General features: G+C 31.9%; 1 protein-coding gene across 1 annotated transcript in view; it reads left to right on the forward strand.

Moving 5' to 3' along the window:
- LOC129808247 (neuroligin-4, X-linked-like) overlaps window positions 1–11,752 on the forward strand; it is a 116,661-nt gene extending 104,909 nt beyond the window's left edge. Inside the window, exons 16-17 of the mRNA XM_055858069.1 lie at window positions 8,781–9,250; window positions 9,357–11,752. Of these exons, the coding sequence (XP_055714044.1) occupies window positions 8,781–9,250; window positions 9,357–9,740 (854 nt within the window). The 3' untranslated portion in view covers window positions 9,741–11,752. The remainder of the gene's footprint in view (window positions 1–8,780; window positions 9,251–9,356) is intronic.
- Window positions 11,753–16,728: the final 4,976 nt, after the last annotated feature.

A 16,728-nucleotide genomic window follows, 5' to 3' on the forward strand; every position in this document is an offset into this window, starting at 1 on the left:
TAGTGTAATATTTGATAAGTTTTCCACATCTTGTTAGAAAATTTAGTATGAAAATTCGAAATTGAATTTGAAATTTTCGAACATTAACGACTTTTTGTGAAAATAGAGTTGCATTTACCTTTCATCCAAGACACTATTGTAGAATCAAAATCTACTTCTGTTTGGGCTCTATGTTTCCTCATTGTAAAGGGTTCTAAAAATTGTTTTTGTACTTTTCTCAAAAAATCTTTATAAGGCCCATGTAGTAGCTTTAGACTAGAGTTTTCAAGAAGAAAAGTTTAAGGTGATATAAAAATTCGATCATTAAATATTAAATTTTTTATACAAAATTACAAAACATTGGGTCACTTTTGCCGGTCACTGTATATACAGCTGTCTCCGTGGAATTCAAGCAGTAAAATGCATTGGAAAATTCTCACGTTTTACCATATGAAATAGCTAATGAAATTTATTTCACTTAAAGAAGCTGTATGCATTAAGAAAAAGCTCGCAATGAGCTGACTGACCTAAGATATTTCCCATTATTAACTTCCGCAGAATCCCCTTAATGACTTGACGAATCTATTTTTGTCAAATAAACTGTCAATGTCAAAATTTGAAGTTTAAATTCATCTTCATCCAAACTGCTGTTATTCATTCTGCTATTGAAGGCCATATTTTCGTCATTTGCAAGTAACTTTTCTACTCTCTCTTCTTTTTAATGGCGAGTTGAGTGGGAAAATTTCCTCAAAGAAGTATTGAAATAATACAGCTAAAGAAGTTTTAAAACTTCTACCCTTCCTCCCGTTATATTATTCACAATTATTTAAATGAGAAAGTTTTGCGCTCACTTTATACTATTTTAGCATATAGGAAGATTTTTATAAAATAATATGCAAATAAGTTAATTTTTAAATAGAATTTTTATGTATGTTTGATAATCTCAAAAAACAATTTCTAATATTATATTAATGAGAATCCAAAAAAACCAATAAACTACTCGAAGTATAATAGTTTTTGTCTTACCTTGTTTGACTGCTAGACGAAATTTTCCTGAAAAAAACACCAATAAAATTTTTATTATATTGTATTTGGTTGATATAAAAAAGTAATGGAGGAACGGGATGTTAGAGACACTTTTTTTTGTTTTGCCTTTAAGAAATAATACTTCCAAAATCCAGAAAATTATCTTGAATTTTTGTATAACGTTGTAATCAATGAATAATTCACCGCGTCTCCAACATGCAGGTTCTCCCTAAGTCTTATCATAAAGCGTGTCCACGATAAGATTGTACCCAATAATAATGCTTTAAAAATGAATTCTAGGTAATATAAAAAAAGAAAAATATTTTTTGAAACTTTAATTCATTGTAGATTTATTCTTTCCGTACAGAAGTAGATCTTGAAAAATTCAAAAATCTATTTGAAGATCTAAAAAAGAGACATTCTTACTACTTGATAGTTTCGCAAGGTGGCTGAGGTACATCCTGTTCGAATTTCGAAGTGTTCAAGAGTCAAAATATGACGGTCTTCATATTATTGTTGTGAGGAATAAAACAGAACAACGACGCTTACTGTTCTTGTCCCATTACTCAATTACTCCATAATCACTGAGTAACTCTTTTGCGAGCTTTTTAGTGCAATATTTCATAAACTTTCCCCATCTTGTTTGAAAATTTAGTATGAAACTTCGAAATTGAATTTGAATTCTTCGAACTTCAACGACTTTTTCTGCAAATAGAGTTCCATTTACCTTTTATCTAACGTGATATAAATTGACAAGTTCATGTTGCCCTGCATGAAGAACGCTTTGCTCTGACGTCCACATGAGCAGATCGCCATCCAAACCATGTATTTTTTTGGAAAATTTTTTTCTGGACAATGGTTTTACTGTCGAGGAATCGAAGAATCACCTTCCGGACGGTCTGGCGTGAGGTATTTGTGAGTTTTCCAAGGTCCGCGTAATTGATTCCAGGATTTTTTAAATAAGTGTACACGATCAGTTCCCTTCTCTTTTCCATTATTATTTCGTATCTCAGTGAAAAATGAACAGAATTTTATGAGAGTTTCACATATGTCATAAATAATTTCAAAACATTTGGTACAATCTTAACGTGGACACGCTTTATAAAAAGAGACGCTTAGTCTCTCAGGCATGTATTTGTAAATAATAATAATATTGTCCCATTTTTACAACGAACCAACAAAAGACACTTGAAAATTCTAGACATTAATAATATAAAAACATGCCCCTAATATTTCTAAACAATTTTCTGTAGAAGCAAATTTAAAAATTAATAGAAAAAGCCTTGTATTTAAAAAGGATTCGCCTTATGGCAACTTTTCTATATAACCATTTGCATATAGTACTCGTAACTAAAATTGAAATTGAATCCGAAGGCATTTCACATTTTAACTGTGCGATTCTATTCTCTCATTCAGAGTGAGAATTTCCATAATATCCTTCCATTTGAGTGGCAATTGTGTGGCAAGAAGTGTCCTTAATGGGTTAATTGATTCCTCAGCTCAGTTCTTTGCAAGTCGTGAGGAAAATTGCCCGAGTTAGGGGGCTTCTTTTTAATATTTTTCTCTTACCAATTGTTCGCCATACAGTACAATATTTCAAGGATATATATATATATGTACTTTTCATACAGAAACCATTTACTATATGTATATATGCACTAGATTCTGTGGGGCTTCCACAACTACACTCTTCCCTCAACAATGAACCATAAATCTCCACCATGCTACCATCATACGACGATGGGGATGATATTATTTTAGAAATATTGCTGCAATATCTTTAACTTGGGACCATTATATTTCCATGCAACTTCACATTTTGGTGAATTAATTTGCGATGCGAGGATTAAAAATGACTATAGAGAATCTGAACCAGTAAATTCAGATAGTTAAATTATAACCGAATTCGTTAATTCGAATGATACAATTTTATAGAGATATCATTTTACTGAAAATTTTATAATTTCCAAAAATTTTAGTGTATTTTTAGTAAAACTTTTGCCACTTGTTCTAGTACTTTCATCAATTTTTTTTCCAAGAAGAATCTCTCTCTCTCTCTGTGGTTGTCTTTTTAATTAATAATAATCACAATGTCATGAAATTTAAACTTTACAGTAGATAAAGAGAATTTCATGAAATCGAAATTTCTATCCCTTTTATTTCAAGTTAGGTCTGATGCTCTTATGACATGAAAGTATCAGCTATCTCTGAAAAGCATAATAAAATATCGCTAAAAATGAAGCTGCCTCTTTATAGAACTTATCTCACCCTCGCTATTTATTTTTTTCTTTCTGATTGATATAAAAGATCCCAAAGACAAAATTTGAAATTAAAGAATTGAATAAATATATAAGACTACAAAATTAAAGAATATTTTTTCTTAACAGAAATTAACTTATAAAAGTTTAAAACGTAACATGGATAACAAACATTTCACAATTAGCTCTTGTTCAAAAAACACTAAAAATAATAATATTTTAATTTAATATAAAAAAGAGATGGCAAGGCGTCCCAGCTTTGCGGAGTGCTCGAACTTACGAGAAAGAACTATCCTATATTATCTTTTCGCATGCTTTTTGGATACATACCTCTGTACTACCGATTAAATTGATTGATTAATTAAAAAAAAACATTCCGAAATAAGAAATTGCTTAAGAAAAGTATGTCTTAAAATATATTAGCATGAGTAATAAGTAAACGGACAAATGAAAAAGTAAATCCGTGAAAGGCAAATCATTTACGGATATATTATCGATTCACTACTAATCAAGTCCGATACATACACGTCAGAAATTTCAGCAATCAACATCTTTCAAAAAAATCCAAATTTAAGTAAATCGGTTTAAAAAAAAATCTATTCGAAGAAAATTCAATATTGAAATGGTTTTCGATCATAGATGTCCAAGGACGAAATATTCGCCTTGACTATCTCTCAAACATATTCGAAAATGAAAAAAAAAAACCTAGGAGCGGTTTTCGAAAAAAGCCAAAAAACATGGTTTTGGAGGGGAAAGAGTGGGATGGGGTGAAAAATAAAAAAAATCTGTCCTAGATAATAATCCTTATGGGGGGGTTGTTGAAGACCGAAGGTCGATATCTCTTACCGTTTGATCTCTAACCGTGTCGCAAGCTTTCCAACAAATTAAAAATGTTTTTGAAAAAATTTTGAAAAAGATACATCAATTAGGGGTACTATATATATATTCATTATACCGACTCATGATCGATTAAGTCCGATGCAGACGGGTTTGAAATTTCAAGATTTTTCAAAAAAAAATTCAAATTTAAGCAAATCCGTTAAAAAATATGCCCTTCAAAGTGGTTAAACTATGATGTTCGAAAATTCGATATCGAAATGGTTTTCGAATATAGGTATCCAAGAACGAAATATTCGCGTTGACCAGGTTAAATGTCCAAATTCAAAACCATTTTCAGACGCTTTAACTTTGACAGAATATTCAACACATTAAGCTCATATTTTTTTGAAGAGAATTACATAAATTTGCTCCTTGACTCTTCTAGAATGTTACTGTTTAGTGAAAATTCTTTAAATAAAAATTTGAAAAACTTCTTAAATACAAGAAAAATACGCGAGTGTAAAATGCTTCTATTGGAAATAAATTAATCCAAATGGAGGCAAGGGAAAGTTTGTAATTGGAGACAAACAGTCCAAGTGAAACCATCACGAAAGGCCTCCAAAATCTTGTTGAGTGTCTCTTGAGTGCAGGATTTGTTCTTATTCCTGGTCTTCTCTCCTTTCTCATCTAAAACAATAAGAAAATATCTCCAAAAAAATCATATTTCCGGGGTTTCCTATTGAAGCATTTGCAGACACTTCAGAAAACCCATTATGTTCACGAAATAGGTAATTATTTCATTTGAAAACTTCACGTACCGTTAACAATAAAGATTATTACTTAATTTAACTAAAATTATCCAGAAATATGACATAAATGTTAAACAAAACGAATAAACAACAGTCACCTTATTGTGTTTTTTATTGGAAAACATGGTCGATCTATGAAAAATTCCATGGTGAAAAGGTACATATTACTTTTAATTTTTCTGAGAAATTAACAAATTTAAATTTGTGAATATGAATGAATTTTCGCTTTATTTGGAGCAAAATTAACTAAATAAATGAAACTGTGATATAGAAAATATATAAATATAATAATTTAGTACTGTATTTATCGTGAACACAGTGACGTTTCCATTTGGAGTAGCGAAAAATTTCCATTTGATGCAGGTTTTGAGTTAACTTAATTTACCCTACCTCTAAAACATATCCAAAAATGAAAAAAAATCGTAGGAGGAGCCGTTTTTGAAAGAAAAAGCCAAAAAACGTGGTTTTGGAGGGGAAAGAGGGGTGTCGGAAAAAAAGACTGTCTTAGATAATGTTGACTTAAGGAGGAGTTGTCAAAGATCGGAAGTCGATAGCTCTTACCGTTTGGCCTCTAATCGTCTCACAATTTGAAAAGCAAGTGGATTATATAAACTGTTCTCTATTTGGCTTCGAGCAGTAAACAGAAAGGTAGAACCGGTAGAACAATAAATTTGATATTTCGATAGCAAACTAAGTTTATTAGAAATTAATACAAATTTTTAACGGTCTTCTCTCTCTTTAAATCAATGTTTTTCAATTGTTTTCATAATATAGTTTATTGAACTCTGTTTGATTAAATAGAATGAAATAATATAACTATTTGATATTCATGGGCATAAATTGAAAATGTAGCGTTTTTGCAATAATTAACTGAATTCAAAAATTCAAATATTGTGGAATTTGAAAAAAACCATTAATATTTTACCTAAATTATTCATGTGCAAGATTTTATTGGAGATATTTTTACTGTCAAAAAACCCCCAACTGTCCACTCTCTCACAAAATATTCCAATGCAAATATTTTCACATTTTCTGCAAGAGCAGACACTACCATGAATATTTGAGATGATTTCGATTTTGCACATGCAAATCACATTTAATGATTTTTTTTTTCGAAATTCACCTCGTGGAAAACATCAGTCAAAGATGTCCCTAGACGTTATTTTCATTCGCCTTTTCTTTCACTTGTCCTGGTTTTCTTTGTGAATTTCTCATGAAAAGGGATTAAGTGGAAGTTATTTCTGAGAAATATTATTTTATTTTTTATAAGCAATTTTTCTTCGGAAAAATTGACAATTTGAAGTGGAAAATTGGAATAAATAAATCAGAGGTGTGAAAGAATCGTTTGAAACAAATATCAATTAGTTTTGAAAATATCACACTTCAAACTTGGAACATTAATGCTTCTAAGCACCCTGTCCAAAATTATGAGGCTTTCCCTTACAAGCTATTATTTAGCTTAACTGATATAAGTACACAAACATTTAGGAAATTAGTTTAACCCTTTAAGGACGATTGGAACACCGGTGTCCCATAAAGAAAATAATCTTTCCTGACTACCTAAAGTTATTTGTTTCTTATGTCTGCACATAATTGTAAAATAGAAGGTTGAGGGAATCTAGAATATTTTTTGCAAGTCTCCAGATATTTGCTATATAGTAAATTTTTAAGCTAAAAAATGACGAATTTTTAAATTCTCATATTGAAAATTGATTTTTTTTATACTTCCTATTTTTTTTTAAGCAAAACCGCTTTGGAAAAAAACTACAATAACTTACACATAATATTTTGTTATTTTGTTGATATTTTTTTTATTTTTCATTAGAGTGAAAATTATCAGTTATTGGTATCGTCAGAAAAATTACTTATTTTTTTTTAGTTATTTTTGTCTCTATCGTTCGTAGAGGCAAGAAATACACTGAAACAGACTGTTGGATTTTCTAAGGCTAGATGTAAGACGTTTCAGAAGTTTTGTTTATCGGTTTAATTTTTATTGCTGATTTTCGGTCAGCGAAAACTGTCTCGTCGTTAAAGGGTTAAAAAATATGAACACATGTCATTTTAATTTAGAAAATAAATCATCAAATCGTATAAATTTTTGATTTAAAAAAGAATATGTGTAGTATTAAAAAAAACAATAATTTGTTAATTTGCTATCATACCGCGAGATAATAAAAGTAATTTTTTGCGCAAAAATGCGCTTCAGAAATTTTATAATCCAAAAATGTTTTATTAGACCAATACAGCATTGGTCTAATAAAAATTTTTCTAATAGAATTTTTAAAACTATCATTGAACTTACTAAGTAGGGAAGCCACATCTTTTAAAACGATTTTTTAATGCTTCTGCAACTTTATTTACCATAAATAAGTTAAATATGTAGAAAAATCCAGTTTCGCGATCAATTACAATAGTTGTGATCGAATGTGAGCATAATACATCGATGGATGTTTCAGGAAAAATGCCAATATTTAATTGCAAAACTTGAGGAAAATATGCTTTCTTCAAAAGAAAAAACATATTTTTTATAAATAATGAATAATTTTATAACCCCCGACTGAATATTTCCCCAAAATAAAATTTTTTTTCTCAAGAAAATAATTACGCAATTCACAAAAAATGCAGAATTTTTGGTCGGGAGTATGTTTAATACTCCTATTTTTGACCATTCTCTAGGGGAAACTGTGGCACCAGTAAACACGGGGTAGCACCAAACACTGCGATTTTTTAATCAGATACTCGACTTCTGAGGACAAGGCCTATAGGAATTTATAGGCACTATAGGGATGCTTGTCCATTGAAGAAATGGTCGAGATAGTCCAAGTAGATTAGAAATAAAAATTAGTGTTTAGTGCTACCCCCTGTTTGATGGTGCCTCAGTTTCTCCTATTGACAGCGTACCGCAGCATAAATCCTATAACAATATATAGGTAATAAAAATCGTGATTATAATATCCCCCAAGTTGATAAATAATTTCAAGGGAAATTCCAAGTTCATTTTGAGAGAAAAAGAAAAAAAAATGAAAGAGAAAATCTGCTAAATGGTTTCCAGCGCCATCTACCGACAGTGTTTAATTCTGTCATCATCCGCTGCGAGCGCTAAACAGTGCCATTTTCATGTATTTGCTTAGCACTTTTTGTTCGAGAGCTGCTGACTGGCCAGCAAACCGATTCAGCAAAAAAATGCTGAAAATGCTATTTTTTCTGCTAACTGTGCTCGCTGGGTTGTGCGACCCAAGTGTCAAATCTGGAACCAAATATGGACTATAGCGGGGCTCTACTATAATACTGTTGATTGGGAGACAATATGACAGATGTCCGCTTCATTTTCCGGGTGGATTTTTCGAATTTGTTCAACGTCTCGAAAATATAATACAAGATTTTTTTTGTAGAATTAGAATAAAAGTTTTAAAAAAGATTAAAAAGACATAATTAGAGAATTCTATGCTATTATACTTCATTTATTAATCAAAAACTTCACAAGATAATTCATTTTCATTGATGAACAGACATGCATACATAACTTCAAAATTATTTAAGATGTAAGCGTCGAGAACTCGTCCGGATTACGCCGATCCGGATTAGAGAGCGGGCACTGTATATTATTTTAACACGTAATGACCACACGTTTTTTTAAATGGCCTTCAACAGATGTCACTTTAAGCTTTTGCTGCCCTATTTATTGCAATTTTCAAATACCTAACATAAAGCATCTGCCCATGAAGTGAAATGGCATGGAAAATATCCCACAATTGATCTACATTCGGGAATTTATTGGATGCAATAAATTCTGTAATTTTCACCCCCTTTAACATGTAGAGAATCACTTGAACACATGCTCATTGTATCTTGGGAATTTGCATTGTGACCTTTTGTGGTTCACCCGTAGATTGTCCACCCAATGCCACAGTGGTGCCAACAATTGCAGCAACTAGGCCTCATCAGCAGCAAGAGATGGTAATCCAAGGTGGCGAAGGTGGTGCCAACAACTTGCTGCGTCGGCTAGCCAACAGTCAATTCCATAGCTATACCACAGCCCTCACCATAACCATCGCCGTAGGATGCTTCTTGCTCCTACTCAATATACTCATCTTCGCTGGCATCTACTATCAACGCGAAAAACGGGCTAGTGATACGAAGCGAAAGGAGGAACTGTTTGAGACTGAAACGCCAATGTCACCAACCCTCAAAGGGCACAGTCGCAAGGGAAGTCTACAGAGCCTTCCGCCTGGCTTCCATTTTCATCACCATCATTTCCATCCGGGTCAACCACGAGCTGGGAGCTTCGTGGAACTATCATACGATAGCGCTGGTAGCGAGAAGAGATCTGTCAAGGAGTACTGTGATGTAGAGCTGCAGGTGAGCATGTCAGGATTGAATCTGTTTGTTAGCCTGCATCAAAAAATGTCTTTGGGATGCCACAAATTAGGATTCTACATTGATTGGTTTTTTTTTTAATGTTTAGGACTATCAGTGTTCTCCTGCAAATAGCTCTACATCTAGCAATGCTCGTGTTCCTGACTGCAAAAGATCCTCGCCGCATGAAATGACAACCCATGTGCCTCAGATCTTCTCAACAGGTCAGCAGACTGAGTGTCCTCACTCCAGTGCTAGCCAAACTTCTGGTCACTGCAACCAGGGCACACAGAGTGATCGTCCACTGTCACAAGATGTCAGCACCGAGGTTAATGAAACAGACATCCAGCAGAATGGGAGTCCTGAAATCCCCGACCCTCCTCCTCCTCCCAAACTCTTCCACGGTGTTGGCATTTTGCGACAGCAAGGTGGCTCTTCGCAGGCTTCCGGTTCCAACAAGAAGCGTGTTCAAATCCAGGAGATATCCGTGTGATTGCAGGCGAGTTACCAAACTTTAAAATGTTCAGAGACAGAGGGCTCTGTTCTGTCTTTTAATTTTTTGTGCTATTTTTTATCTTCTAACTAATTACCTTGAATACAAAATCTATAAGAAATATTTTCTTTTGGCAGAATAGACCCCAAAAGTCTCACTTAAAGAAAAAAACATTAATATAACTGTGTGTGTGATTATAGGAAAATTAAAAAAACCAAAAGAAAAATAATAATCAATTTCTTTCTGAGAATATTTTCTTTTCTTTTGTTTTTAAGGAGAGAAAAACTTCTCAGTGAGACTTATTAAATTCGATGTGAAAGATTAGACAATTTTCTCAGTGTTGAGAAATCATTTTTCCTAAAAAAAAAATGTGTGCGAGTGTTAATAGTGTTGTAAACATTTGGAATTGATTGAGTACACAATTTTTATGAGACAAGTATTCCTAATAATTAAAAAAAAAGAGAGAAAATGAAACAGATAAGAAGTTCGTTTTGAAAAGTTTATATTTTCCGTTGATATTATAAAGTATATTCTGAGAATTCTACTGTGTGTTCTTTTTTATCAAATCCTCTAAGTTATGAAAAGAAGAAGAAGCTTTTACAGAGATGAAGCCAATTTATTGAAAAATATATTTAATGTGGAAAAGGCGAGAAGTCTATTTACTGAAAGGTGGAATCATTCTTAAGAAAATACTCAATGTTAAATGGATTTTGCAATTAATAGTGTAGAAGAAGAAAGAAAATTGACAGAGATTTTGTCGGGAGAGAGACATGAAATGTGAGAGAAACAATTTAATATTAAATAAACTCTAAATGTATTTCTTCGTATTCAGACACTATCACTATGGTTGAACTGAGAAGAACAATCCTCTCTAGAACGTAAGAATTATCATTTTCTAAAGGGAATATTTCGCAACCATTTATTCCACTATTTCTCTCTACAAAGCAGATTTTCCTTCTAAAGTGTGTCTCATTCAAAACGCAAATTTTATTTCATTGCTTTTTAAATGATTTTTTTTCTTTGAAATCGCAAAAAGTTTCTCAAAAGCGCTATATTGAATATTTTAATGAATTATTAATAAAATTTTAATATTCATCTCGATAAACAGTCAGTCAATTTTACAGATATTCCTAGTGTCCAGAACATTATATCCATTTTTATTATTAATTTTATCAAAAACAAAAAATTACATTTTCCTGAAAAATTATTTCCTTTTCACAAAATATCCATTTCACCATTTATGGAGTGTAACAATTAATTGCAACTTTATTATTAAAAGTTGCAATTAATAGAAAGATATGTAGCAAATATTTTATTGATTTTCACTCATGTGGTAGATATATGTTAAATGATCTGGAAGCTTTTTACTCTAATTATATATTTCATCAAATTTAACGCGCTTTTACGAGCCATTTAATGAATTTTGAAAATTGTATTATGCACGTTATTCGACTATTTTAAAAGTTAAAGCACTTTTATTTGCTAGAAAATCTCCGTCATAACCGATAAACGTCTAAACTTCAATCGATACAATCAGTAATCAATGCATAAAGAACTGTTGAAACTTTTAATTTCAATTCTTTTCTTAAAAAAGGATGGCAAAGCATCCAATGCTTTGCGAAATGTTCGAACTCGTGACATAGATGCTATACCGCAAAAGTACTTTTGCATCATATACCGTTTACCGGATCTCAACCGATTTGAACCGATTCATAAATCTCTCAAAAGATCCCCCAAATTAATTTTTAAAAGTCATAGGATTGATTTTCAGATAACATTTTTTTATCGGTTATGAACCGGTTCAATACTGATTCAAAACCGATTGGAACCGGTTTAGTTTTGTAGGAAATTCCAAGACTTTTCCAACGACCCCATATATGACTCCATTCGCTTGATAAATGTGCTCTCTAGTGTCTTTTTAATCTTTGACCTTGAAAAGCCGTTATTAGGAATAATTCAACGGGATTTTCATCTAAGGACGAAATATTCACCTGGGTAATCTCCAAAACATATCCAAAAATAAAAAAAAATCACACAACGCGTATTCAACCAATCCCAAAAAACATAGTTTTGGAGGGGAAAGGGAGAGGTTGGGGATCATTAGGGGTATGTGAACGATCCTTGGGTCGACTTATGTTGGGGGGGAGTCCCCCGAAGGTCCCAAGCCTCTATCTCTAACCGTTTGGCCTCTAAAGCTGATGAAAGCCGGACGGACAGACGGACAAACAGCGTGACGACATTTCTCAGAAATCGTCTGAAACGTGAAGATTTGTTGAGAAAAGTGGTCTCCGGGGGGTGAAAGGCGGAAATTTTGGTGTGTGAAAAAATCGAGGGATTATACAGTGGCGGCCAAAACAATAGAACCACCTCCGCAAAGACAACTATTTTACTTTTAACATTTTTGTTTATTTCAATTCGTTTATATAATTTTGATATAGAAATGTTCAATAATTACCTTACGTCAAATAAGTATTGTTTTGGCCGCTAGAGGTCTCTATTTTTCACAGAATAGATCAATAGTGAAATTAGGTTTAAAAAACACTATAGGACCACTTTCATTTAAATGAAAGAATGTGGTCTATAAATCGGATAAGTTTAAATAAAGCCATGTTTAGAAACCATAAATAACAGTCTTCCAATCTTTTTGGCTGAACTGAATTTCACTATTGACGTATTCTGTGAAAATAGAGACCTCTAGTGGCTAAAACAACCCTCAATCTACGATTCTAATAATTTGGAGATTACTACTTCAGAATTATATCAACAAATTGGGAAAATATAAAAGTTAAAAAAAAATTTAAGCTTTACAAACTGATTATATTATTTTGGCCGCCACTGTATATACTGCTCTCTCCGTAGAGTTCGAACAGTAAAAAATCATTTATTAATTTGCAAGGAGCTAATTTCAAAATCTGAAATTTATATCCTAGGTATTTCTAAGTACATTGACTGAATGGGTTGAGTGAGTGTCTCGACTGTAAATTTTTTGAATTAAGGTGTCTACACATTGGTTCTGATTTCATCTAGAATTATTTCAAAAACTCTTGAAAGAAAAAGTCCTATTTTTGAAGGAATTTCTGAAGAAAAATACCTGCACATTGGGCTTATATTTCATCAAAAATTTTTAACAGATTGTTATCATTCTCCCAAGTTTCTTGAACTTGTAATGGTTTTTCATAAAAATTTGTTGTTACTTAAAAAATAAAATATGGTGAGTAAAAAATTACATATGGTTAGTAAAGGCCTCTACACATTGGGAGCAATTTTCGTCAAAAATCGTATTTTTGACAGAATTTTGACGTTTCTACCTACAGCAGTGCAGATGATTTCCTTCAAAAGAGCCATTTTTGAAGAAAACTGCTTACAATGTGTAGACACCCTAAAGGCCATGTCTACACTTTTATTCATTTTAAAATGTATTAAGAATGATTTTAGAGATAATAAAGACGATAAACTGTCTACACAAAAACAATATTTCGTAAAATTTTTCGTAAATGTTTGTGAATTGTTATTGGGGATTTACGAAATGCTCGTAAATCGTATAACCCACAAACAAGTTCGTAAAAGTTTGTACTTTTTCACAAACATTGTTCGTAACTTGATTACTTGACGAACATTTTTTGTACTTTTACAACCATTTGTTCGTAAATGTTCGTTAATACACAAGAAATGTTCGTGAAATTTTGTCATTTGTTTGTAAATTTTTGTTTTGCCACACATTTGACGAACATTTACGAACAAATGACACCATTTTACGAACATTTTTTGTGTGTTTACGAACAAATGTTTGTAAAAATACACAAAATGCTCGTCAAGTGATCATTTTATGAACAATGTTCATGAAAAAAACAAACTTTTACGAACTAGTTTGTGGGTTATACGATTTAGGACCATTTCGTAAGTTCCCAAAGGGAATTCACAAACATTTACGAACAATTTTACAAAATATTGTTTTCTGTGTATAATTTTCTAAAAGAAACACTCCTTAAGAAGAAGTTATAAAAAAAATCAACTTGTATTAAAAATATTACATTTTAAACTGGAGATTTTGGCGCTTACATGCAATTATGCCGAAATTTGGCACAATCACCGTAGGGGACACTGGGGCACCACCAAACATGGGGTAGCACCAAACACTGCGATTTTTTTTAATCATATATTCAACTTCCGAAGACAAGACCTATAGGCATTTATAGGCACTGTGAGGATGCTTGTTCACTGAAAAAAAAAGGTTGAGATATTCCAAATAGTTTAACAATGAAAATTTGTGTTTGGTGCTACCCCGTCTTTAGTGGTGCCCCAGTTTTCCCTGTATGTCGTTTTTAATCCAATCTTAAGTCATAATTTTCCAAAAAAAAAATCTGTATGGGGAAGTGGGGCACCTTTGAATTGGGGCAGCTTTGAAATTGATCTTTTTTCTCTTATTTTTAAATGAAACTGGACCTTATTATGATATAATTTAGCTCAACAAACCAATTGCAAAGCTAAATTACATCATGATAAGCCTCAATTCCATTTGAAAATAGGAGAAAAAAGCCCAATTCAAAACTGCCCCAATTCAAAGGTGCTTCACTTCCCTCTATTAAAATAAGAAATTAGAGAACTTAGCGTTATGTCTAAACCTTGAGTCCTAAGACCGTATAAGAAACGATTTAAATTTACGAAAATCTCTTAAAATTCAACTTGGCGGAAATCTACTATAGTCTTATGTATTATACAGTTTGTTAATGATTTAAATATTACTTGCGTAATGAATGAGATGCATTCTACTTTCCTAAGAAAAACACTTCACAAAGGAATGTGAATCTTACATTGTATGATGACGAAAAGTGCACATGAGAAAATTCCAAGAAGAAGCTTCAGAGAAACTTTCAACAAACTTAATAACACATCTTGCTTCTGGTAAATTGCCCTTAGAACAGCATTCTGGAATGTTGAAATGAAATCCCTATTTTTGCCCACAATCACCACATTTAGAACTAACAGACAATACGGATAAATTATTTCTCCCAATTCAACAATATACCGTCAATAATTTTCATAATTAAATGTATAATAAATCAATATGTATGTGATGCCTCTCTAATACTATTAAATATTGATAAACATTGTTTGAATTATTGAAATGATTTATGTACAATATTAATGATGAAGTATTAAAGAGAAAATTTACTGATGGATTTTCCATTCAATACAACATGGTTATTCACTCCTAATTATCTGGACGTTTATTGGAAAGCAGTTAAAAGAGCTCAGTCAAATTGAATGGTTTATTGTTCAACATCATAATTCCCAGGTGGTTTTAGCATCACCATTCTGTGCGTGGTCTGAATATGATGAAAATTTTTTAACCCTTCCATTTATACTAACGAAGAAAAAAAAACAAAACTATAATAAAGGAACATGAAATTAAATCAACTAACAATAAAAGTGAATTATAATCGATTGAGAGGTAGTGAACAAAAAAAAAATCGAATGGCGACGTAGAGATGGAAAAAAAAATTCTGTAAAATTATTTATATTGTTGTTCTATATAAAAGAAATGCTGTTTCACAGAAAAAAAACCCACAAAAAAGAATCTAACAATTTATAAGAAAAGGGTGTGATTGAGAATTCCACATGAAACTCTTGTGTAAATAACTCTAATATTATTACTAAAATGAAAATAAATATATATTGTATATAAAAATAAACTAGGAGAAATATAAGGAAAATCCAGTGAAAAAAAATCAATTTACATTCATTTGCAACAAAGTACACGCGGCTGAAAAAATGGTAAACTTATTGGTGTTTGAGTGACTATTGTTGTTTTGGGGAAATCTTCGGCTCTTCGTTTTGTTGCTCTCAAATCCATTAAAATTAATTATCTGTCGTGTTTTGCATCACAATTTTTTTTTCAGCCATGTGACCGAGGAAGACCTTTAACTAAGGCAAAGCCATATGATGAATACGGTAACCCATCAGATCTTCTTTGGTTATGCTTGCAAGCTTCAGAGAGTTCGAAAATTTCAAGGAGAATGCTTTATAAATTTATTAAAAAAAAAAAACAAAATAAATAGTATTATGGTGCTTTTCTAAAGAAAAATGGAAAGGGAAAATCTTTATCCTAAATATTTTTTTTAATAGGGGAAGATTTTGCAGCCTCGTAATGTTGCAGCTTCGTAAAAGTTGATTTTTTTCCAAGTTACTAAATAAATTTAATCCAAGGTCATATATTCCAATATAGCTAGTCCAACATTTCACATTTCCTGACAAATTTGGAAGCCTAGACCTTTTTTCCTGGATCCAAAAGGCAAAAATAAAAATCTGGGCCTAAAATCGTAATTCTGATTTGGAAAATTTTTATGGATTTTTTCACATTTAGGGGAAAGGCTCATAATTTTGTCCAGTTTCTTATTTTGGACACTTTGAGGATAACATTGGACACTAAAAATAAATTGATCAAAATGATGGATTTTTATTCCAATATTTGATGAATAATGAATTCTATCTAAATATTTGTTCTTTTTGGAAGATTTTGACACTAAATACGTTAAATTTTGAATATGATTTGAGTCGAAATTGCTTTGTTGAAAATTCAGTGTGAGCAATTGCTTACGAGAAATATGACAGAACTTCGTGTTTACTTCAGTTCTTATTTAGCTGTGGTGAACTACTAACAAAGTTTGTTCGCTGTTTTTGAGTGATATTATTGAATATTCATTGAATATTGTGTTGATTCACGTTACTGATGATTTGTACATTTGATCTGAAGTGAGATTTGCCTTGTGAATTAGATTTTTCGTGTGAAAAATGGGAAATGTTTTAAGACATTCACCAGTGAGGTGATGGCTCTTATTTTGGACAGGTGTTTTTCTCACGAAACTTCGTGAAGTTTTAGCTTTTGTGATGACTAGGTTGGACAAATGCCTGGAGAAACAAAGGAGCATCATCTCTACGAAAGAGATGTAGCGATAAAAGCCTTGAAAGGCTCCGGGAAAGGCCAGGG

This window comes from Phlebotomus papatasi, chromosome 3 (genome assembly GCF_024763615.1).
Source record: "Phlebotomus papatasi isolate M1 chromosome 3, Ppap_2.1, whole genome shotgun sequence".
NCBI classification, from domain to species: Eukaryota; Metazoa; Arthropoda; class Insecta; order Diptera; family Psychodidae; genus Phlebotomus; species Phlebotomus papatasi.